The following is a 25,567-nucleotide window of genomic DNA, read 5'->3' on the forward strand; positions in this document are numbered from 1 at the left end:
TTTTAAACCTGACTACTGACCTTTACATACTGTGTATGTCCTCCTTTAGGCCAGTCACCTTTGAAGGCCGAGTGCTAAGTCCACTGAACATACCGGTGTTCAGAACATGTTAAAATTTCCAGTTTGGAATCATTCTTAGAAGATTCATTGATTCCTTTGCTTTTTTTTGGTTGAACGATAGGTTGGCTCTAACATTCGTTGAGTGAGGTGCTGAAAGTCATTATGGTGACTGGGCCATGACTGTGTTCTCAGTCTTAAATGTTTGTGAACGTTCTGTTTTTTAATCGGTTCACCTTTTAGTATTTTGCCATGATCCAAAATCCTTCAGAACAAAGTCTTCTGAGTCCAAGTCAGATCACCAGCCTGGCTCAAGACAAAAGCAAGAAAGTCAGGTCATCGTGTTAGTTTTCCTGTCAGGTCTCTAAGTTGTCTTCAGCATTAATAAGTTCCAGAAGAATTCTCAAATGCTCCGGGCCATCGCAGCCCCGCTGGGGTGGCTGGAGGGGGAGCCTGAGTTTCAGCCTCTCTGCCTTCTGGTTGCTACTATTTCCTAGTTCCTGTTTAACCGTGAAAAATAAAGGAGGCAAGTAAACAGGATAAAATCACCTGAAAGATGGCTCCATAATGAGGCCGAGATAAAGCAGTGTCTGCCGACAGCTGCGGTTAAAATAGCAAAGAAAACCACTAGCAAAATGGTACAATGGGGAGGCTGCACTATAGCCTCAGTCTAAATTTAGAAGTAGCTAAAAATAAACATCCTGAGTGGCCAGTTTGAGGCCTGATGCAGGGACCATCTTAATGGTGGTCACAGTGCGTGACTGGCAGCCTTGACGGAGGGCCTGGCAGTGTCTCAGGGTCCCGGGGGTCCTCGGGAGCCCTGACAGGTGCCTGTTCACGGAAGTCCAGCCCGGCTGCTCACTCCATCCTTCAAGCCCGAGGAGGCAGGCTTGGTCCAGTCCCGCCCTCAGAACCCTGCCTGCAACAGGGAAAGAGCTTTCAGGGCTGGATTAGTTCTGAGCCCCTTTTTCTCATGGAAAGGTTTGTTTCCTCTCTGAAGGTATCACACCCGAGTGGCTAGGAACGGGCTCTGGGACCAGGTTTCTCGGGACTGAGCCCTGTTTTCTTTTTTTTCTAGCGTTTATCAGTTTCATCTCTCCAAGCCCCAGTGTCCTCATGCATCAAATGGGGATATTGCCACAGTCCTGTCTTGCTAAATTGTCATGAGGATGAATTGAGTTATAAAAGTAAAGTGTTTAGGTCTTAGGAAGTGCTCGATAAATGTTACACATTCGAAGCACGATCCCTTAGGGGGATGTGAAGATTTCCTGGCTTGTAACCAGAGGCTGCTCACGTCGGATCTCACCGGTCTCTGCCTCGCCCACCCCAGTCTACAGCGGGTGAATTACCTGATGACTACATTTATGAATACCTTCCTTAAGTATTTTCCTCTCCCCGGGGCAGGGGGAATGAGAGACATCTGGGCCCCTTTTCAGAAATGTGATTCACATGGCCTGGCCTGAGGCCTCTGGGTGCATTTGTTGTGGTGGTTGCTTAGAACTCGGATTCTAACGTGCAGCAAGAACTAGGATCCACGACCGTGGGTCAGCAACTCTCCTTTGGTTGGTGGTCCCCTTTTTGTTGTCTTGGTGGAATGTTATAATCCCATGCAAATCATCCGTAGTGATATCTGTTGATACCACGCTGTGGTCTGAGATTTTTTTTTTTTTTTAAGATTATTTATTTAAGTAATCTCTATACCCCACACGGGGCTCGAGGAGAGGACCTGGAGATCAAGAGTCACATGCTCCATCCACTGAGCCAGCCAGGCGCCCCTGAGATTTCTGTAATGCAGATCTCTTAGGCGATGTGGAATGCATCTCCAGCCTCCTCGCCCTGTACGGCAGGGAAGCGTGGTTGCACGGGTTGCTGTGTTGGCTGAGAAAACCAAGGACCTCAACCGAGTTTTCTCTCTAAGACTCAGTTTCCCCCTGTCAGTCAGTGACCATCCATGGGTCCTTGTTGAAATCTTTCTTGAGCTACTTTGATCCTTTTTTTTTTTTTTTTTTTTTTTTTTTAATATTTGTATACTGGCATACTGATAAGAAAATGGAGGAAGGATGTCTAGACAAAAAGTCCCTTGAGTAACTGTTGTTACAGAAAGAACCTTGGAGCAGAGAGGAGGAAGTTGCAAAAACTGTTTGTGCGAGGTTTCCAGAAAGCCTCTTGAATGTTCCTGTGTGGTTTATTTTGAATACTGAGCTCCTCTGGGGCTACGAATGTTGGGGGCCAGATAATTCTTTGCTGTTGTGGGGGGGCTGTCCTGGGCACTGATGTGTACCAGCATTACCACAGACCACTGTAAGTTAGGGAGTAGCCCCTTCCCCCAAGTGGGGCCAGTCAGAATATCTATATGTTGCCAGATGTCCCCTGAGCAGCAAAATCTCCCCCATTTGAGAGCCTGATTTATCAGAAGGTAAACCTGCCTCACCCAGTTAGGGAACTAGTCACAGCGAACATCAATATAGGAAAGCAAATACAGATCTAAAGTCATTTTTAAAAGTTTTATAAAACATTTATTGAGGGAATTCCAACACAGATACCCCTTTCTGTCATCTCCCTCTCCCTCCCCCCCTTTTGAGTCAAGGGAAGAGCAAAGAATAAATAAATGCTTAGTTTGAGGCCTTTCTTGCAAATGTGAGTAAAACTGTTCTGGCAAAAGATTTTTTTTTTTTTTTTAATTTTTATTTATTTATTTGACAGAGAGAGATACGTGAGAGAGGGAACACAAGCAGGGGGAGTGGGAGAGGGAGAAGCAGGCTTCCTGCCAAGCAGAGAGCCTGATGTGGGGCTCGATCCCAGGACCCTGAGATCATGACCTGAGCCGAAAGCAGAGGCTTATTAGCTTAATGACTGAGCCACCCAGGCGCCCCAGCTGGCAGAAGATATCGATAACTGAGGTTAACTCCTGAAGCAAAGGTAATTTCATTCATTATGCAGAAGCCCACATTTTATGTAAGTTGTAAGATTCCATGCTGGTACCATGGATGGTATCTTTCCAGGGTTTCGGAATATCTGTGGTATTGTTCATTTTAAATTCTGCCACCGAGGGCTCACATCCATTCCATTTTTATCGTGACTAAAGCTCTGCTTCATCTTCCCTAAAATTCCTCCTGTCCCTCACTATTCCTGTAAAAATGCCAGCGCTCAGCAAACTGAGGTTGGTTATTGTTTGAGAAATGGCCATTCCGGAAACTGAGCCTGGGAGAGCCGGGCATCTGCACCCCACCCTGGCCTGTAGAGTTCAAGACAACTGGGGCCATCGTTGGGTTTGGAGATTCAGTCCCCCCTTGATAGACCTCAGGCACATGTGTCTGATGCCACGTGGAACCCTGGAGTCTGTTTGGAGTGCAGAGCTCCCTCCTGCAGGAAGTAGATTAAGCAGTGTTTGTTGTAACAGGAAAAGCTTCTGTGACAGCGGGGAGAGGCGAAGGCACCTTGGTCAGGGAAGGAATGGTTGGGCGCCCCACACGGACAGCATTTTGATCGGCGGGCAGGGCATGCTTCCCTACCTGCAGTGCCTATGAAGTGAAGCTTTCTGTTCCAGACTGCTGTTCCATGCAGACTGTCTGGAGCCTGATTCTGAAAACAAGACAAGCAGGCCGAAGAGAGAGGCAGCAGGGAAAGAGGAACCACACAGATTTATCTCCCTACAAATATGGCCCCGTCCTTCAGAGCTTAATGTCTCATAGATACCAGGAGCCCGGGGTCCTCTGTTGATAAAATGTGGAACTGTGTGCATTTTGTAAACTGTCTGGGTTTTGTGCCTTTGTCATACAGCACCTGGCCTGCTTCCTAAGGCCCTGCTGGGGCCAAACCCCTGGTCTTCACTTCCATCTGCATTGGGTCAATGACACCCGTCAGATCCTGTGACGGGGGAGAAATGTTTGAGAATGTGAGAGCCTCCATTGGCATATTTTTAAAGAACACGAATAAACCTTACATTATTTCACTTTCACGACCAAGTAACTGAATCAGTAATGCCTGTATCTGTAGTTTTCGTGTATTTAAAAATTTCTCTCCATAGCGAAAGAGATGCTGAGATTTTGTGAAATTTGGCTGGAAAGATGTTATTTGCTAAGTTAAAGTTGGAGGATTTTTTCCATCGTCCATATTAAGCTCTCCCTGATTCTTTGTTTTTTCTTTATAATTATTTTTGTTTCTTGGGTTTGTTGTGGAGAGGGTGTTTGTGCTGATCTTACATATATTATGAAGTGTTTCTATGGAATTCTTAATAGGACAGTAAGAAGACTGAAAAGCAAAATAAAATCCTTTCCTAGTGACTAAATTTCATTTCAGCTTGATGTTTTTATTGCCAATATCTAACTTTTTCTTGCCCCGCATGACCCCTGTCCTCAAATCATTTTTTTCTCACAGAGATTTAAACCCAGGCATTAATCAAGGCTTTCAGAGAATCAGTGTTCTATTCGGTTCTTCTTCGGCAACGTTTGAATTAGAGAATCCGCTTATTTAATAACCATTGTTAAGGCAGCTCGTGAGTGAAAGAGTTTTATCTTCTTTCTTTAAGTCCTGAGTGGAATTGGAGGGAGTCGGGGGGAATGTGTCTCCACCGAGTAAATTAAAGAGAAATCTAAATGTCAGGCGTCGATGTGTCTGTCCTGCCGCTGGTGAGTGGGACGTGTTAGTCGCAAAGGTTCCTTGGTCCCAAGACCATGACTGTGACGAGAAAACCAGTCTGAACAGTGAAGAAACCATCAGACCTGTTTACAAAATGCGTGTTATTCGTGGTACCCGTGGATGTGGCCCAGAGGTCCTGTCCCGCCCAGCCTCAGCCCTGCTCTGTGTGTCCTCGTCCTCTGGGGCTGCTCCCCCTCCCCCCAACACCCTCACCCTCCCCCACACCCCTCCCCCACCTCCAGTCTATCCTTTGTCTCTTCAGATTTGGCCCCGCTTCCTTGTGCTCCCAAAATGGCGGCCAGGCCCGTGCTCTGTGCTGGACATTGTGCAAAAGATGGGGATGGAGTGGAGGTGAGGCTGTGGTTCCCTTGCTCTGACCACTTCGTCAGCCACCTCTCGGCCTTATCCATGGCTTTTCCTTCTCTCTGATGGTGAGCAGAGCCATATTTGCGCAGGTGCCCTGGTGAGGAAAGGGGCACAGCTCCCTCCTGGACAAAGAGGAGGATCCCTTCAGTGTTTCCTGTTAGAGGAAAGTGTCTTGTAGTGCAGAGCTTGGGAAGCTGCATTGGGGTTGCCAGAAAACTTCGCAGTGTTGTTCCACCAGATTCATAGGCTAGGGGGCCTTCCGAGAAGCTATCAGTTCCCGCCTCTCTGGCATTCTTTGAGGGCTAAGTGTCCCCCTCACCCATTTATTGGTTATCTTCTGCTAAGTATCAGACCACCTCAAGACAATCATTCTGTTTGCTCATTTTTTTGGGCTGGGTGCTTGCTCTGCTGCCCTTGCCTGGAGTCGCTCATGTGGCTGTGTCATCTGGTGGCTTGACCGGGGCTGGATCGAGACGGCCTTGCTTGCATGTTTGGTGCTTGGTTGATTGGACCCCCCCCCCCCCCCCCCCCCCCCCCCCGCCTGAGGCCTCTCATCCTTAGGAGGCTAGCTTGTGGTTTCTTTGCATGGTGAGTGCAGAGGTCCTAGAGGTGAAACCAGAAACTGCAGGGACACTTGCAGTCTTAGCCTGGAATTCGTGTCTCCCCATCTATGTCACATTCTGTTGATTGAAGCAAGTCACAAGGCCAGCCCCAGTTCATGGGATGGAGGAAAAGTACCACAAAAATCTATGCCCAGAGGGTTGGGTAGAATTATTACTTTGCAAACTGTCTTCCACAAGCTACATTGCTTTTTCTCTTTCTTATTTTATTATTTTTTGTCTTCAGCTAAGGGCAGAAGCATTGGAGTAGAAGTATTGGAGTAAAAGAGAATACATGCTTTAGAATCAGACAGACCGGGGCACCTGGTCAGTTGAGTGTCTGCCTTCAGCTCGGGTCATGACCTTAGGGTCTTGGGATTGAGTCCCACGTGGGGCTCCCTGCCCAGTGGAGAGCCTGCTTCTCCCTCTCCCTCTGCCCCTCCCCTGCTCATGCTCTTTCTGTCTCTCTCAGATGAATAAATAAAATCTTTAAAAAAAAAAATGAATTGTATATACCTATAGATACTGATTTGTAGAACTTCCCTTATATTCTAAATGTTAACATTTTTGCTAGTTATATGTTGAAGATAACTTTAATCAGTATGTGTCTTGTGGCTTTTGATAGAGAAGAGTTTTTAATTTTAATAAAATCTGATTTTTTTGTCTCATATGATTTGTACTTTTTATATCTTATTTAAGAAGCCCTTCTCTTGCCTAAGCTAACAGACGTTGTCTTCTGTATTTTCTTGTGAAAGATTTTATACTTTGGGCTATTCACATGCTTCTGATTTATACCTCCCAGGTATTTGATTTTTGTGAATGGTGTATGTTACGGTGCGACTGTATATTTTTCCATCTAAGTAATTACTGTCATGACAACGTTTATCAGATATACCAGTCCTTTCCCCGGGATCTGCAATGGCACATCTGCTGTATCAGGAGGCAGGAAGGCTGTTTCTGGGCTTTTTTTTTTTTTTTTTAAAGATTTTATTTATTTATTTGACAGAGAGAGAGAGAGAGCGCAAGCAGGAGAAGCTGCAGGCAGAGGGAGAGGGAGAAGCAGACTCCCTACCTAGCAGGGAGCCTGATGTGGGGCTGGATCCCAGGACTCTGGGATCATGACTTGAGCCGAAGGCAGACGCTTAACCCACTGAGCCACCTGTTTCTGGGCTTTCTGTTCCATTAGCCTGTTCTCTTACTCATTCTCCATTGCTTTAATAATTCTTTGGTGTTTGTTGAGACTTATGTTGTGGTCTGATGTGTAGCCTGTTTGCAGAAATTGCTGATCCTTGGGGAAAACGTACATTCACAAATTCTTAGGAGCAGTGTTTGAAATATATTCATGGATCAAGCTTAATAATGATCGATACATTTTCATATTGTACCTAAACCTGCTTTGTCTGACATTTGTCAAGTTTTCTTTAGGTTGGCTGACTATGTTTTCCTCCTCCTTTTACTTTTAATCTCCTGTGTCTTTGTGTTTAGATATCTTTCTTGTATATCGCTTGTAGGTAAGGCTTTGTTTTTTATCGTTTTGGTTTTTTAATCTAAACATAAAGTTTAAGTATCAAATTTAGTTCACTTTGCATTTATTTAGAAGATCCATGTCTTTTGACTCATTTCTATACCCTCATTTTGCTGGCTTTGTCTTTGCTTGTTTTTTTCTTTTCTTTCCGGCCCTCTTTGGGCTTGGATTTCTAAATTTCACTCTCGGTTTTATATAATCTAATGCTGTTATAGTGGTCGCCCTTAAGATGTTAGCATGATTTCTACCATAACAAAGACCCAGGTCAGTCTTTTTACTTCCCTCTTGAAGCATAAAATGGCCATGAAATGCTTTAAAAATAATCACCCACATCACTGTTTTAGTTGCGTCTTTTTGTGACCTACAAAGCCCCCCTCCCCAACCTTTTTTCGAGTGTGTGGGGTGTTATTTTACAAACTAAGACTTGCACATGTGTATATCAGCTCTTTACTATTTTATTGTATATCAGATTGTGTGTGTGTGAGTGTGTGTGTGTGTTCCCAGCTGAAGTACAAACATACCCTATTTTATTGTGCTTTGTGGATATTGTGTTTTACAAATTGAGAATTTGTGGCAACCCTGCCCTGAGCAAGTCTGTTTTTGTACCACATTTCCAACAGCATTTGCTTACTTTGTCCCTCTTTGTCACATTTTGATAATTCTTGGAATATTTTAGGCTTTTTTTTTTACTATTATTTGTATGGTGATCAGTGACCAGTGATTATGACTTGCTGACAGCTCAGGTGACTAGTATTTTCTAGCAATAAAGTATTTTTAATTTAAGGTACGTACTTTTGGGGGCACATGACTGGCTGAGTCGATGGGGTGTGAGACTCTTGATCTCAGGGTTGTATGTTAGAGCCTCATGCTGGGTGTAGAGGTTATTTAAAAATAAAATCTTAGGGGCGCCTGGGTGACTCAGTCAGTTAAGCATCTGCCTTCAGCTCAGGTCATGATCCCGGGATCCTGGGATCGAGCCCCGCATCAGGCTCCCTGCTCAGTGGGAAGTCTGTGTCTCCCTCTCCCACTCCCCCTGCTTGTGTTCCCTCTTTCGCTGTCTCTCTGTTAAATAAATAAACAAAATATTTTTTTAAAAATCTTAAAAAAAAAGATATGTACTTTTTTTTAGACGTAATGCTGTTGCATGTTTAATAGACTGCAATGTAGTATAAACATAACTTTTACAAGCACTGGGAAACCAAAATATTCATTTGACTTGTTTGCTCTGATAGTCACTGCATTGCAGTGGTCTGGAACCCAATGCACAGCATCTCCTAGGTATGCCTGTATATCCTTTTAGAGAGTTTTTTTAGGGAGGTTCTGTTTATAGTGAACTTTCTCACTCTGCTTCTCAGAGAACATTATATTCTTCTTATTGAATATTTTAGCTGGAAATACAATTCTGTGTTGGTAGTTTTAGCATTTGAAGGTTTCTGTGATTTAGGGAGGTCTTGTCTTCAGATAGACCTTTTTATTATTTCTTGAACTTTTATTTTTATCTTTTTAAATTTTTTTTTTACTTTTTTTTCATTATTTGGAGAATACTTTATTAGTTTCTGTAATCAAACCCATGTAGATAAGACCTTACATATTTAATACAGTGCATTACCCCTGTACAAATGGAAAAAATTATGTTTCACATTTATAAACCAATATGGCTGTTAATTTCTGTACAACGCCAACCCAACACGGTACAACTGGGATACTTTTCCCAAAGTTGAAAGCACAGCTAAAGTTTCCAAATTTATAGTTTTATTTTTATCTTTTATCTGTTGAGTGCTTTTTATGTTTTTAATTACTTATTTGTTTATTTGAAAGACAGCATGAGCACGGTAGAGGGGCAGAGGGAGAGGGAGAAGCAGACTCCCCACTGAGCAGGGAGCTCGATCCCAGGACCCCGAGTTCATGATCAGAGCCGAAAGCAGACACTTAACCAACTGAGCCACCCAGAGGCCCCTTGGATTTTTTTTTTTTTTTTAAGATTTATTTATTTATTTGGGGCACTAGTGTAGCTCTGTCAGTTAAGCATCTGCCTTTGGCTCAGGTCGTGATCCCTGAGTCCTGGAATCGAGTTCCGTGTCATGCTTTCTCTCTCGCTACGCCCCCCCCCAAATAAATAAATAAATAAAATCTTTTAAAAATTGTTTATTTATTTGAGAGAGAGACAGAGAGAACAGGGGGAGGGGTGGAAGGAAGGGAAGGGGGGGTCAAGCAGACTCCGTGCTCAGTGCAGAGCACGATCTGGGACTTGATTCTTGGGAGTTGGGGTCTTTGGGAGGTGATTACGTGAGAGTAGACCCCACGATGGGATCCGTGTCCTTGTAAGGAGACAGAAAGAGTGGAGCTCACTCGTTCCTCACACGTTCAAGGGAAATGTCATGTGAAAACATAGGGAGATGGTGGCCTTCCACCAGTCCTCAGCCAGAACTGAATCTGCGAGCCCCTTGACCTTGGACTTCCATCCTTCAGAACTGAGAGAGGGAGAAGTGTCTGTCATTTAAGCCACCACATCTGTGGTCTTTTGTTAACAGCAGCCCAAGCAGACCAAGGTGTGGAGTCTCCTGGATGAGTCTCGAACACCCGGGGGGCCAGCCTGTGGTTGTCACCTTTGACGACCCCTCCCCCTCCTTGTTCCCTCCTGGCTCTTCTGTCCTAGAGTGTGGGCAGAATCAGACAAGCTTCCTTTCCTAAGTTAGCTCCCTCCTCCCCTCCCCTGCCCTCCTCTCCCCCTCCCTTCCCTTCCTCTAATGAATACTTTTTTCTTTTACCTTTTTACATCTTTTTAGACCAAGGGTGTGGCCCTTCCTGGCAACCATATGAATGTGGGAGAATCAGTTCTAAATCTCCAGCCCTTACAGACCGGACGCCTTGTTTTCAGTGTCATGTCTTTATAGTTGAAACCAGAGTCTCCAGGGCACCGGTTCCCAAGCCAGGATGGGGCTGCTGTGGGGAAACGTGTGGGTGTATTTTTCTTAGCGCAGAGACCCCGGGGTGCTAATTGTGTTTATAGCCACCGAGTTAACTAAACTTCTTTCTTTGACTGCTACTACCAGATGATAGAGGGAGCAAGTTACTAGAAAATCCTAGAGCCGGGGGCACCTGGGTGGCACAGTCAGTCGGGCATCTGACTCTTGGTTTCTGCTCAGGTTGTGACCACAGGGTCGTGGGAATGAGCTCTGTGCTGGTCTCTGTGCTCGGCGCGGGAGTCTCCTTAGGATTCTCTCTCTCCCTCTCCCTCTGCCCCTTCCCACTGTGCATCCCCGCCCCCCAATAAATAATAAATCTTAAAAAAAAAAAAGAAAGAATGAAAAAGAAAATTCTAGAACCAGAGCAAAAGGAGGACATGGATGGAAACTTCCATCTAGGTTGTATTCCCTTCATTGGTGCTTCGTTGCAGAGCAGGACAGGGGACTGAAGGATGCAGCGTTGGAGCCCAAGTGTGTGCGTAGAGGTCAGCTTCCTCCCTGTTTTATGGCCAACTTTGAACCTGGACAGAAAGTGATGCCAAGCAGAGGATGACTCTGATAGTGTCACTGGAGAAGGTAGCCTGTTCGCAAACAGGCTTTCCTCCAAAGAATCAGAAAGTGGCTCCTTCTCTCTGGTTTTTCTATCTTGCCCCTCTGTATCTCAGTGATGTCGTCCCTGATCTGGATTTGTAAATGTCTTGGAGCCTCGCTAGTCCACGCGTGGTCCATGCACAGTGTTGACTGGTATCATCTTGGGGCTTATAAGAAATATGGAAGTTTCTCCAGCCCCAAACCTCTTGAATCTGGATCTGCAGAGCGTGATCCCCTGAGTTTAGATGTTCTTTACATTTGAGAAGCCCGCCGGAAGACAGTGACTGTGATGTTCTTTTCCTTCACCTTTGCATGGAATATGGTGGGAAGTATGGAAGTCTGGTATTAACGTTTACAGTTTGCCACACTATTGCAAATACAGACCTCACACACACTAGGACTGAATGTTTATTGTCCTTGGGTCCACCTCCAAATACCATCACGTGGGAGGAGGTTAGGGCTTCCACATATAATATAGCTATGTATTAGAAAATTTATTTGTGGGCGCCTGGGTGGCTCAGTGGGTTGAGTCGCTGCCTTCGGCTCAGGTCATGATCTCAGGGTCCTGGGATCGAGTTCCGCATCGGGCTCTTTGCTCAGCAGGGAGCCTGCTTTCCTCTCTCCCTCTCTGCCTGCCTCTTTGTCTACTTGTGATCTCTCTCTGTCAAGTAAATAAATAAAATCTTAAAAAAAAAAAAAAGAAAATTTATTTGTTTTTAAGATTTTATTTATTTATTTGACAGACAGAGATCACAAGTAGGCAGAGAGGCAGGCAGAGAGAGAGAGGAGGAAGCAGGCTCCCCGCGGAACAGAGAGCCCAATACGGGGCTTGATCCCAGGACCCTGGGATCATGACCTGAGCTGAAGTGAAGGGAGAGGCTTTAACCCACTGAGTCACCCAGGCGCTCCTAAAATTAAAAAAAAAAAAAATGTACTGTCATATAAAAATAATAGTAGTAACAATAAACACAGCAACACACGTACTGAGCCAAGATCGTGGAGCTCACACTTGGAGGGTCTAACAGTGTATACACGTGTCGGGGGCCTGACCCTGGGCCCCCCTTGCACAGGCCTGGCGTTTGGCAGTTGCTCTCCATGCTGACCCATGTTTTCTTCCGATTTCATATTGCAGGACACGGGCTCTGCAGCGAGCAGGGCAGTAGCGCCGAGACCGCTCCGGAGGAGACCGAGGGGCCGGACTTGGAATCCTCAGATGAAACTGATCACAGCAGCAAGGTGAGAGATTCTCATTTTCACGTCCCACGTGTCGAGCCCCCGAAGAGTCACAGCTGACATGTCACCTTTGCAGCTGTGTATGGTTAGAAGGCCTCTCCATGGGACCGGGCGCTTTTACCTCTGAGATGTCACTAAGATATGAAATCCCAATTACAGCCTCGGTAACCAACCTATTCGTGCAAATACAGGGCAGAAATCAGCTTTAATGAGTTCACATCTCGTTTCCCCTGTTTCCCTCTCACATTTCCGTTTGTTTTGGAAGAAATGGCATCCAAAATGTGTGTGGCTGGGCCAGATAGACTTTTTTGCCATGCATGGTTTCTGTATGATTTGTGTTTGGTTCTCGTAAAACGTGAGTGGGTTTTACACGAAAGAGGAAGAAACGATCCTTTTCTTTTTTCATATAGCATGTCCCTCTGTTGTTCGAGGCCTGTGAGAAAGCCCTTCTTCTCACTCTTTGGTGGAAGGCCATGAATTTGTTTTCTGTAATTCATCGTGCTTTTATCCCCCTTCACAAAGAGTTCTGTGGTTCCGTAGCCTGTTCTCAGCGCACTTTCCAAAGTACAACAGTTTAAAAACTTGGTGTTACCTTCGTGCAAAGACCCTTCCCCAGCAAAAGTAATTGTACGTGATTCTGTTTCTTTTTCTTTCTTTTTTTCTAAAAGATTTTATTTATTGGGGCGCCTGGGTGGCTCAGTGGGTTAAGCCGCTGCCTTCGGCTCAGGTCATGATCCCAGAGTCCTGGGATCGAGTCCCGCATCGGGCTCGCTGCTCAGCAGGAAGCCTGCTTCCCTTCCTCTCTCTCTGCCTGCCTCTGCCTACTTGTGATCTCTCTCTGTCAAATAAATAAATAAAATCTTAAAAAAAAAAAAAAGATTTTATTTATTTATGAGAGAGAGAGAGCATGAACAGTGGGGAGGGGCAGAGGGAGAAGCAGGCTCCCTGCTGAGTAGGGAGCCCAGTGTGGCTCCATCCCAGGACCCTGAGATCAATGACCTGAGCCGAAGGCAGCCGCTTAATGACTGAGCCACACAGGGGCCCCGCGTGATTCCGTTTCTGTATTTATTCTCCTTTCCCAGCGTTGCTGGCATATGTATGTGGAACCCTCTACTTACCTTTTTTTGGTTTGACATTTACCACTTTCTCTGATCAAATCGTTTAACTTTAAATTACACCTTTGTTTTCCCTCTTGCAGTGTCAGAGTGATTCTTGCTTTTGCCCAGGGATTGGATGATGGGGCGGGTGGGGGTGTCAAATAACATAACTTAGGAGAGCATGTTGGTCATGGAAATGCGCTATTCAAATATGAATGATTATTTTTAAAACCTGCATTTCTCTCTGTGTGTACGCCTACGCCACCCTTCTCTGTGTCCTAAGTTGAGCACGATATAAAATTTAATATTTGAAAGTAATTTTGATAATTATATAAGGCTTTTATATTGTTGGTTATTAATTAAAACACAGATGAATGGAAATGTACACATTTCATTTAAAGCCAAAAGAGACAAGCAGAAACTTGCTTAAACTTATCTTTTAGGTTGTGTGACCCTTACTTTACTTTTAGGCACTTGGGGGAGGGACAGCCCCCCCCCCCCCCCCGAGAAATTCAGTATTTCCAAACTGAGGTAAGAAACTTGGAAGGGTATTTATTAAGTCATTTTGTTATTGAACTTAAAAATGTTAATTCTCAGTTTCTAATTTAATTTAGGAGTACAGCTATTTTTCCTATACCTAAAACCTTTATTTCTGAATACTTTTTAAGTTGGGTCATTTTTACCTCGCTGTAATAGGCCAGTGTTCTCATTCCTTGTGGATTTTGAGATTGTTTTCATTTGAAATTTTGTGAGTCATGAGGTCCTAAACAGGGTCCTCTATAATATTCGGTCTGGCAGCAGAGAGGAAAGAGGCGGCCCCAGAGTTTTGTTGAACTGCCCTTAGATACCTTTCTGGCTTGGTGGTTCTTTCTCCAGAGAATAGGTCTAAAACACATCTGGAGCAGACAGGGTCAGATGCAGAAACAGAACACCCTGTCCCTGGATTTCACCGTGGAAATTCATGGTGGCTCTCGCAAAACAATGTCTTCAAAATTGTCGTTGACAAGTTTGGTGATGATCAGTACTTTTTTTTTTAAAGATGTTATTTATTTATTTATTTGTCAGAGAGAGAGAGAGAGAGAAGGCGCACAGGCAGACAGAGAGGCAGGCAGAGGCAGAGAGAGAAGCAGGCTCCCCACTGAACAAGGAGCCCGGTGTGGGACTCGATCCCAGGACTCTGGGATCATGACCTGAGCTGAAGGCAGGGGCTTAACCCTCTGAGCCACCCAGGTGTCCTGATGATCAGTACTTTTAAAGCTAGTACAGTGACCTGCGCTAAAACCATCAGTTTGTTTCATTTTCACTAGCTTGGGGAGCACTGATTCTGTACCCCCAAATACTCCCAGTTTTGGTTGGACTCACATTTTATCTTCTTTATTTGAACTACTTTGTCATGCAGCCAAGTTAGTTAACTAAATTGTCCTTCAATGAGTTAATGTCTCACTTTGGATATTTGGAAGCAAAAAACTTATATTGAGCAAGTGGTTCTTGGAGTCTGGGTCCTACTATGTTTGTTTGTTTGTTTTTTTAAAGATTGTATTTATTTGAGAGAGAAAGAGAGCTGGCGGGGAGGGGCAGAGGCAGAGGGAGAGGGAGAAGCAGACTTCCTGTTCCTGGATCCCAGGACCCTGGGATCATGACCTGAGCTAAAGGCAGGTGCTTAATGGACTGAGCCACCCAGCACCGCGCCCCTATCTCCCACCCCGCCCCACTGTGTATTCTTGATAGTGAATGAGAGCTAACACTTACTTAGTATCTTGTATATGGTGGGCACTATTCATATTAACTTATCTCATCCTCATAATACCTCTGAGAGAGAAGTACTATTACTCCCTCTATTTCATAGGTAATGACATTGGATCAGAATGGTTAGCAACTCAGTGAAAGTCACACAGCTCTGAGATGGCAAAACCAGGCCTCATGTTGTTACTACTAAAACTAACCTTCTGGCCAGATTGGTTAAAGTCTGGTGTTAAATACCAGGTTTCGGGAAAATGAAGAATCAATTAGTGCACTATGTAAGTCAATTAGACATGTACTCATGAACCACTTACATATTTTCTTAATGCATAACCCTTCTGGGTGTATTTCTTTTATGATTTAAAGTAAGAGCAAGCACATATCTTGAATTTCTTGATCAAGATTAAATATATTTTTTAAAATTTTATTTATTTATTTGACAGACAGGGATCACAGGTAGGCAGAGAGGCAGGCAGAGAGAGAGGAAGGGAAGCACGCTCCTTGCTGAGCAGAGAGCCTGATGATGCTATGATGGGGGGCTCAATCCCAGGACCCTGGGATCATGACCTGAGCCGAAGGCAGAAGCTTTAACCCACTGAGCCACCCAGGCGCCCCAAGATTAAATATTTTTGACACATCTCCTAGATCAGTCATTTTTCTTGAGAACAAACCGCACATTAATTTTTAAGTCACGAGCTACCTATAGCCAAGGAAGGATGATTTAGCCTTACTTTGAATGTGCGTAAAAGTAAATAAATAGTAAAAGTAAATAAAGCAGACGGATCAAGGAGTGAAATGAAATAAACAATCTTTTTTTTTTTTTTTTTTAATCCCTGCTGCATCTGGGAGGCCTGTTGAATTTTTTTGTTTGTTTAATATTTTTGCTCTTCTTCCTAAATGAGTTGCTTTATGAAGGCATGGGCAGAATTAAGAGAATGTAGGTTGGAGCATTATATGCTTTTTGACTTTTTTTTTTAAATAGTGGCTTTTGCTGCTCCCAGCCTTTTGAGGTTCTGCAAGTAGGTAATTGCAGGTTTGCTGAAAGAGCATTGGTGGCCCCAGAAAGTGGCATCTGTGGGGTGGGGGTGGGGCTCCCACCCTGCCGGGGCAGTCTAGCAGCCTTTCTCTTTGTGAGCCACCTCCTTTCTCTTGTGACCGCGGGTGACAGCCTCCAAGGGGCCTCCTCCACTCTGGTCACTTGTTTCTCTGCTTCTAATCGAAAACTCTCGGCTCTGAAAATGAATGCTAATGAGCTCTCCCGGCTGTCCTGTTCTGCATTCCAGGCCCCCTGGCAGCTGTGATTTTGTTTTCTACTTAGCAAACGTATTAGAATAATTTTCAGAACATTTCCATTCAGAAAGCCATCTTTTTTTCTTTTTCATCCAAATTGGGATTGTCTCAGAAATGTCTGCTTTTAGTAACAAAGCATTAGCGGAAAATGTGAAAACATAAACTGTTCAAAAAAAAAAAAGCGTGTTTTGATTTTATTTAATGTTATGTTATTTTTCTTAGCGCCTGCTCCCGACTCAGCGAGGGGTGTCTTCCAAGTTGTCGGAGCCGGCGGGGGTTAGTTATCCCTGTGCAGTGGCATGACGCTGGCCAATCAGCTGATCTCCGTCCGCAGAGCAGAGACGCTCCCATCCTGGGCAGGCTTTTTCTGCTTTGTGTTCTGGTCTCTTTTGGTCCTCCCTTTCTGGAACTTTTGTTGGTGAGCCCAGTGACATCAAAGCATGAATTTTTGTCCATGAGTTAGCCTTTGACACCATCCCAGAGGCCACTGCTGGGAGGGAGGGCGGGCGGGGCTGGGGGTGCTCTGCGGGGCCGCTGTCCTGTCCGTGTTGAGATGCTGCAGGAGCCAGCACGGGCTCTCTGTATGAGAGGATGCTCCCTTGGGGACTGGAAGGCGTTTGGCGCTCTCGGGGTATTTTAAGAAACTTCTGCTTCTGTGCGGAACACGTCAGGTGGTAGAATTACCATGAGAATATATTCCTGACGATGTCTGCCCTGTGGAAAATAAAGCGCAAGCCCAGGATCGAAAACAATGACAAGTCCGGTGACTCTGTGTATCAGACCCTTCATCTGGTGAGCACGTTTGAATTCTGTGTTGCTGACCTTGTGTGTGTGACGACTTTCTAGCTGAATTGCTTTTTCCAGTCCAGAGAAGGGTGATTATACGTGTCCTGCTTCCCCCCGATTGCTTCCTTTTACCTTCCGGATCCCCTTGTTGATAAAGGATAGATAGTTCAGCACGGGGGAGGGGTGGGCATCGGTCGTTGGTGTGAAGTCGAATTTGACTAGAACCTTCACGTTTGTCTCTTTGTTCATTCTGAAATGGCATAAAGATGGATGATGTATTTCTGAAACTGAGGAATTCTCCTTTCTTTCGGTGGTTGAGATTTTGAGTGTGTTTGTATGATGTGTGTGGCAGATCTCCCCGATCCCTGCCCCAGCCTGGGTCACCTGAAGGGTCAGCAGGCATTTCTGGGAGAAGGACGTTCACCGTGGCCTCCTAGAAAGTTTTAAGTGTTTTTGACTTTATTTCTGCTTACTTGAGAAGGAGACGGGGCTAGAAGTGTTGGCTCAGGGGTTGTGTTCATGGTTTAACGTCCACTGACTTGGATTGTACATGTCAGTCCCTAGAGTAAATGCTGACTCCCTGGTCAGAAAATCTGGTGGGTTAATGACAAGGAATAATTTAACCAAACCCAATGAAACTTGTTAGTGGCTCAGTATTAATATTGGAGTCCGTCTACCATTCGATTTTGTGTCATAATGAAGCTTGAAATTCGGCAGTGAGTACACCTAAGCCTTCATCCTTCCTGGATGTTTCTTCTTCAACATCTGTTCCAAAGGAGACCAGAGAAGGGGATGGAAAACGATAGGGACTACCAGCAGTGGTCTCTGAAATTAACAGAAAACATGACTTTGGTGTTTGGCTCCCAAAAAGCTTAAGTAAAGGTTTTAAGAATTGAGGCCACTCTGGCCCCTTTTAAATCTGTGGGATGTGTTAAATCGGTCAGACTTAAAGGACAGTTTTAGAACTCTGAACTCATCTCGGGATAGAAATTGCCTTTAGTGGTTGCATAACAGGAAACCTTTAAACAGCTGGGTAGCTTGAGTCAATAGTGTGTCCTTAAAAGCACCCCCCCCCCCTTTTTGTACTTTCTTTTCATCTTCCACAGGAAGAAAGCGATATTACAAACACGGAGCTTCACGCTGGCCTCAGTAAAGTGGCCCATTTCCTCCTGTAATCGTGTACTCTTCTCTGCACGTTGGTGGGATCCTTCTTAGGCCTGACCATGGAAGGGCCCCGCTACCTCGAACGGTTTTAAACCGGCAGCGCTCAAGGGCCCCAAAGTGCTTTTCTGTTTCCAGGGTGACCGATGGCTGTCCTCCCATGGCGAGAGGTTTGCACTTCTCCCATGACAGAAGCCTCGACCATCTCCTCCTTCTCAGCAGCATTTCACGGTCTGTCCCAGTTCCAGGAAACTTGGCTTTGAGGAGTGTGTGGAGAACCTCCCACGGCAGCCACCTTTCTAGGCCTCTCTGGCTGCAGAGCTCGGTGGAGAATAAAGAAGACAGAGCAGAACGCTCTGCCACCGAGTAGCGGGGAGAGCCCTGTGCCCCTCGTACGCCCTCCATCATGGCCAGGCTATCCAGAGAAGGTCTCCGCGGGTCTTGATGCAAAAAAGTCTGGCCAGTTGGGACTTACAGGTTGGGGCCACAACAGGTAAAATCTCTGCATTGGCGCTATTCTAGAAGAGACCCCGCATTTCATACTTTCTTCATACTTCCTTCCTGCATCTCATAGTTCCTTCCAGGGAAGTTTTTTGGGGTAATAGTTTAGTAAGACAGAATTCTCAAACTTGATGACATCATTTTAATGGTTTCCAAGTAAAAATTTCATTAAGAGCCTTGCAAAACATGCTGTGACAGTATGCATTGTAGCTTAGAATTCTTTTATTCTTTATTTAAATGACGTGTGATCGAGAGTGAGGAGATTATGTCCCTGTTAAGATTCTGTGTGTGTTCCTTGGAGAGTTTAATACCTTGGGGAACAGGGTTGCCCATGTTGAGACTGCTTTGCCTCATCTCCATGTAAGAGAGCCCCTGGCTAACTTTATCCTGACTTTAGGATTCTGTCTAATAAGGAAAGGATGGCTAAGGCTTTGAACTCTCAGAAGAGGGTTTCAGGGAATTTGGAGGTATCCCTGGGATGCTTGGTTATGGGTTGCTTTTCCTACACTCCAGAACTTGGCTCAGAGAGGGAGAACGATGAGCAGGCTGGATGTTTGCGAATGAGGTTGGGTAGGACGTGGTTTAGGTTTAGAGCACAAAAGCCCTAGCCCACATCCCACTGACCTCTAGCTGTCCCCTTGGGCTGCTTAATGAACATAAGGATGCCGGGCCTTAGAAGTGGTGAACTTCACACAAAGTCAGAAACTCTACTCACGCTCTTACACATGGAAACCTCAGAGCACTAATGGTGAGACAGAGGGAATGAAAACCTAGAACATCCATCCCATACCTTCCACTGTTAAACACAGATACAGGTGAGGATGGCAGCAGGTCAGCGTGATGAGAATTAGGAGCGCAAAGAGAAGCATCTTCTGGAATTTCCTGCCTTTGCTATGTGCGCGAGTCCCCAGATTGTAACTTTGGCCCATCCTGAAAGTATGGGGGACCCTTTGTGTACTGCGTGAGGACATTAGATTTCCCAAGGCAACTTGTCGAAATGATAATACCGTAAAAAGGCATATCATGTCTCCAATGGGAATGACGTAGTGGATTTATTTATCATGAGGAGTAGCTTTGATGTTCATCTGCGTATACAGATGACGAGAAAAGCATTGTGTAACTGAAGGTGCCAGTTAGATGTTTGTTGTGTTAGGTTCCTTCTCAGGATGTGGAATCGAAGCCATAAAGGACAGCTGGACAAAGCTGGGGGCCAGGGCTGTCAGTTGTCAGTCATTCTCATCAGCTGTCCACGGGATTTTCATTCTGGTGAGGGTTACTGTGCCCCTCTCCCACCATCATCATGTCTATGTTATAATGCAGTGACCTATTGTAGTTATCACTGGATCATTTAAAAGATGTGTGTGCATTTTTGTTACGACGGGTCACGGGTCTTCCGTGCCTGTGGAATTTGTAAGACCGAGCCACGTTTCACCGTATGTTTAAGAGTGACAAGCTAGTAGAATACTAACATAACTAAATACAACTGATTGATTTCTACAGCACCAAGCTTGGATGAAATTCTTTTTTAGCAGCCTTATTGAGATAGAATTCACGTATCATACAATTCAGCCCATTTTGGTGAGTGTTTTTGTTAGCCACCAAAGGGAGAATTCTGTGTGGGGATGTACGATGTCTGGAACGCTGACTCCATAGACAACAGTGATCAGTGCCCCTGAGAAGTGACTAAAACCTTCTGGTGCATAAACTAGGGTTAGTGCTAGCAACGCAGAAGCTGTGGTCGTTGTAAGAGATCTGAAACAGGTGCGCCTGGGCGGAATGGTTGGTTGAGCATCTGCCTCTCGGTTTCAGCTTGGGTCGTGATCTTGGGGTCCTGGGATTGAGACCCGCGTCGGACTCGATGCTGCATGAGACTCTCCCACCGTCTTCCTCTGCCCCTCCCCCCAAGAAATAAATAAATCTTTAAAAAGAAAAAAAAGACAAAGAAATAACCATTGGGGCACCTGGGTGGCTCAGAAGGTTAAGCCTCTGCCTTCGGCTCAGGTCATGATCCCAGGGTCCTGGGATCGAGCCCTGCATCGGGCTCCCTGCTCAGCGGCGAGCCTGCTTCCCCCTCTCTCTCTGCCTGCATCTCTGCCTCCTTGTGATCTGTGTCAAATAAATAAATAAAATCTTAAAGAAAGAAAAAGAAAGAAAGAACCATTATGTGGATTTGGGTCCTGGCTCTCCTCCTTGCTGTCATGGCATTGTTGTGAATGCGTCCTTGTTAGGTTCTGACTTCCCAAGTCCTTGTACTGCCTTGGTTCCAGGCTCCGTTCCCTTTGAGATGTGCCACGGAGGGGAAGGCATGTTAACGCCGGCTGCCTTTTTCCTCTGTGACTAAGGGATTGCCCCCCACGGAATTCCCTTGGTTTTAGCCTCTCTGCTCTGCCTAATGCCGGCCTTGACTTTCGGCTCTGGGTAGCAACTGCTGTTTTGGGGAGGATGTTCTCATGTTCTTCCTGGGGAGGCCAGTGGGGGAAGAGGTAATTTTTCGCAGCCGTGTTTGCTGGGAATGCTCTGTGCGTGGGGACGGGTTAGATGGTGAAAGTGAGGGAGAGGAGGTTGAGCAGGCCGCCTGCCTTCAGAGAGCTATCCAGCGAGCATTTGTAGGGTGGTACATTTGGGCAAAGAGTAATAAACCAGACTTTGTGCCATAAAATGGCCTCTGCAGGCATCCCAGCCAGAGCTTTAAAAAGTTCTCGGGCCCGTCCCCTCCTGGAGGTCCTGGCTGGGCTGATCTGGAGGGCCCGCTGGGACGTCTGCCAGGTGTATATGCTGTACGCAGGCTCGAGGACTCAGGCTCCAGGACTAATTCCTCGGGGTTTTCAGCAGCCTGCCTGCCACCGTGCCTTGGAGAACCCTTTTGCATAACTGGGAAAGTGGCAATTTTAGAATCCTAGAACCCGAAACTTCTACCTGAGTCATCCTGGACAAAGATTCGGTGGAGGCTGAGCTCCCCGACTGAAGCCTTGTTCAGGGCCCCGCAGCTTTTATTTCCAGAGAGAGGAGGTATCTTTCTGCTTAGAGAAGCTGGAGAGACAGAAACTGGGTTTCGTTTTTTTCTTTTTTTCCTTCTTAAAATATATCGGGCTCTACCATTATCTACAAAGTCGCCTTTGGGCCAGTTTTTAACAAAGCCAGAAAGAATCTTAGCTTCTAAAATCATTTTCCACCATTGCAAAGTAAGTATAGTTTACTTAAGTGGGGACTGTGCTAATTAGCCTTGTATCTGGGGTGAAATGCGTTTAATTTTTCGGTATCTCCATCTCCTTATTGTAAGCGTCTTGCAGGGTATTTATGAACACAGGCTTTGGTCCACACTGCCCGGTTCGAATCCCAGCTCTGCCATTTTCGAGCTCCGCAAGAGCTGTGCAATCTCAGATGAGTTGCTTAACTTCTCTGGGCCTCCTTTGTCTCAGCTGTTTCGCAGGAATGCTAAGAGCCCTTACTTACCGTGTGGGAGGATTAAATACATCAGACAAGTGGCTGGCATGTGGTGAGCACTCAGATTATGTCAGCAGTAGTCCTTATGGGTGTTTTGAGCGTTCAGTGAGCTCTCCTCCATGTGGAGCCGTCTGGGGGAAGGCGCGATGTAATTCACGTGTGGCGGCTCATTAACCAGGAAGGACACCTTTAGGCGGAACAGATGTCAGCTGGGTCTCTCTCCTGAGAGGTAACTTCATCTGCCTTGCCTTTTAAACTGTGCTCCGAAGAGCACGGAACAGGTGGCCGCGTTCTGCCGCAGTCTGCATGAGATGAACCCCTCTGACCCCAGCCCATCTCCCCAGGACGCCACCGGGCCTCAGCTGGCCACCATGAGGCAGCTCACAGACGCCGACAAGCTGCGCAAGGTGATCTGCGAGCTCCTGGAGACGGAGCGCACCTACGTGAAAGTACGTCTCGCTGGTCCACCCTCCCTCCCCGCAGGGTCTGCCCTCGCGCCTCATTTTGAAGGAGGGGCGTTGTGGGTTACGCTGTGTTTGGGCTCCTGGGGAATCTGGCGTTTCTTCTGAACGTTCGGATCTCCCGCATCGTAAGGAAGCACATCAGTTCTTAGAGCAATTCCTTGACATTTGTAATTGATCGACCGGGAAAGGAGATGATGGTGAATATTATGTGAGCCTCTGACCTTTCTAAATCCGTTGTTGAGCTAATACTACAATTGAATTTAGGTTTTGAAAGATTTAAAGGTATTATTTTCGGTATCTAAGTTGAGTCTAGGCAGAAGGGTATCCGTTTTCTTTTAATTCTCCCTTGTATTCAGGTATTTAGTTGTATTCCTGTAACTACGTAAGTTATTCCTGTGTAATTCGTAATGTCTATATGATACATATAACTAATAATGCATGCTTTCTACATAAATTATAATGCATACATTGTAATACATTCCTAGGACTGTAATAATTATCTATTCCCATAACTATGTAATTTAGTTATAGGTCACAACAGTGTGATCTGTTTTTAATGATCTATTTTAGTCTTGAACTCAGGAGTCAGAAAATTCTGGCCCTGAGGCCAAATCCAGCGTCCTGCCTGTTTTGACAAATAAAGTTTTATTAGAACACAGCCACACACATTCATTTATGCGTTGTCTGTGCTGTAACAGGAAGCAGTTTCCCTGTTACAGCAGCAGAGTAACACAGTTGTGACAGAGGCCACATGGCCTGCAGAGTCAAAAATTGTTCCCGAAAAGGTTGGCTCACTCCTGCTTTAAGGAAACTGAATGACCTAATGACTGTAATGTTAGCATTTGGGACATAGTCTGGTTTTTTTTTTAATCCTTTGCTTTCCTGCTAGTCTTTTAGAGATGCTAATGAGATATCCTTTTGACCCGTAGGACTTAAACTGTCTCATGGAGAGATACCTAAAACCTCTTCAAAAAGAAACTTTCCTCACCCAAGATGAGGTATGGTGGAAATTGTCTTAACTTTGTGTGTCGTGCTGCAGCTTGACTTGGTGAAGAGGAAGGAATGGGGCACACGTGCAGGACTGAAAACACTGGGAATTCGCTCAGTTGTAATAACTAGATCAGATGGTTGCGAGTGACGCTCTTGGCTTGTACCCTGAGAGTAAGGAGCATCACCACCCCCTGCCCTGCACCCTCCCCCACTCCGTGGGCTCGTGATCTTAACTGCCACTTAGTGATAGAGAAACGTCGACATCAGAAGCAGATAAGGTTTCTGAACACCAGTGAAATAGGGGGTGGCTTAAATTCTTCTTCATTTTCCAGCTTGATGTGCTCTTTGGAAATCTAACCGAAATGGTAGAGTTTCAAGTAGAATTTCTGAAAACTCTAGAAGATGGAGTGAGGCTGGTACCCGATTTGGAAAAGCTTGAGAAAGTTGATCAGTTCAAGGTAAGTCCTCCAATGGATGTCAGGCTGCCTCCTCCTGTCATGGGTGGATTATTCTGTAGGTCAAGTGGAACCTCCGAGAACACATCGCGGGGGGCAGAGGCTCTCTCTGGTACATTCTTGTGCTCGTGGTGTTGGGTCTTCATTGGACCTCCGGTGGGGTCCATTCCTGAGGGGATTCTGAGATGGGAACCTTGTCTGGCTAAGGTGACACTGGAACTTGCAGGAAACTGATGCCCCTGCTGGCTTCTACTCTGGAAGGTAGACCAACCTTGACCTTTTGCTCAGTTGATGTGCGGCCCTTTAATTCTTGCTATTAGCAGATGAGACTAGCACCCTCGGTTTCCTGGTAAACAAGTTAATTTATCATGTTCTGGAAAACTTTGCCTAATGGAAATGCGTATCATGATCCAGGAGGGAGACAGTCTTCCAGCACACAGTGTCCTCAGAGCGCTAATGAGGATTTATGGCTGGTACCTCAGTGAGGATGCTTAGAGCTTACTTCCCCCTCCTTGGCTGGCTCTGCTTCATCACAGATACTTCCTGTGGTGCACCTCCAACCGACAGAGCTCATCGACCCACACACAGTGGTGGTGGCTTCTCGTAGAGTTAAAAAAAAAAACAACTAAACACAAAAAATCAGATTAATTCAGATGTCAGGAGCTCTTTGTTACCACAAATTAAAGTAGTTTGCATTCTGGAATTCTCTGCAAGTGCAGTCAGGCAACGTATGCTCTTTTTTTTTTTAACGTGGCATCCTTTACTTGGTGGAGTCGGGCCACGTTCCATCCACATGGCTGCATATATGGCTCCGTGTGTTCTACTATACAGAGGGAGTACGCTTTGTGGCCCTTTCACCTTTCCTGGGCATTTGGGTTGTTTTCATTTTAGGGCAATTACAAGTAAAGCTGCTGTGCAGATTTGTGTATAAATGTTAATGGATATCTGCTTTCCTTTGGCCAGGTATCTAGGAGGGTGGTGGCAGTTGGATCATGTGATTATACCAGTGCTCATTCCCACCAACAGTTCTGTCTCACCCTCCTGAGGTCATGGTCCCTTTTTATAATTTTAGTCATTCCACTGGGAATATAGGGCACTCATCGTAGCTTTCATTTTAATTTCTCTTAGGACACAATGACAAGCATCTTCTAATGTGCTTATTTGCCTTTAATACACCCTCTTTGGTGAAGCTTCTGTTCAGATCATTTGCCCATCGACTGTTGGCTGGCTGTTTTCTTATTACGAGTCTTACGAATTCTTTCTGTGTTCTGAATATAACTCCTTTACCAGAACCAGGATTTGAAATTATCTTCTTGTCATACTGTGTCACTCAAAGATCCGAAACTTTAGATTTCGATGAAGTCCAGTTTTTCAACTCTTTTTCTTTTTTGAGTCATACTTTGGGCGCCATGTCTGTGAAATTTTTGCCTGAACCTGGGTCCTAAGGAGTTCCTCCTTTTTTCTCCCAGAAGCTTTGTAGGTTGGGCATGTGCATTTCGGCCTGCGATCTGTCGTGAATTAAATTCGTTAGGGTGCAATGTTGGAATCAGAGTCCTCTTTTTTCCATATGGATGTCTGATTTTTCTTGTGATTTTTGTCGAAATGACTATCCTTCGTCTTCTTCCACTGTATTAATTTTGCAGTGGTGTTGGACTCAGGTTCAG

General features: G+C 45.4%; 1 protein-coding gene across 1 annotated transcript in view; it reads left to right on the forward strand.

The window, feature by feature from the left end:
• The window catches only part of TIAM1 (TIAM Rac1 associated GEF 1), a 383,611-nt gene that overhangs the window by 329,005 nt on the left and 29,039 nt on the right, over positions 1-25,567 (forward strand). Inside the window, 4 exon segments of the mRNA XM_047721169.1 lie at positions 11,875-11,978; positions 22,339-22,443; positions 23,388-23,456; positions 23,781-23,906. Coding sequence (XP_047577125.1) covers positions 11,875-11,978; positions 22,339-22,443; positions 23,388-23,456; positions 23,781-23,906 — 404 coding nt within the window.

This window comes from Lutra lutra, chromosome 1, assembly GCF_902655055.1.
Source record: "Lutra lutra chromosome 1, mLutLut1.2, whole genome shotgun sequence".
Classification (NCBI taxonomy): Eukaryota; Metazoa; Chordata; class Mammalia; order Carnivora; family Mustelidae; genus Lutra; species Lutra lutra.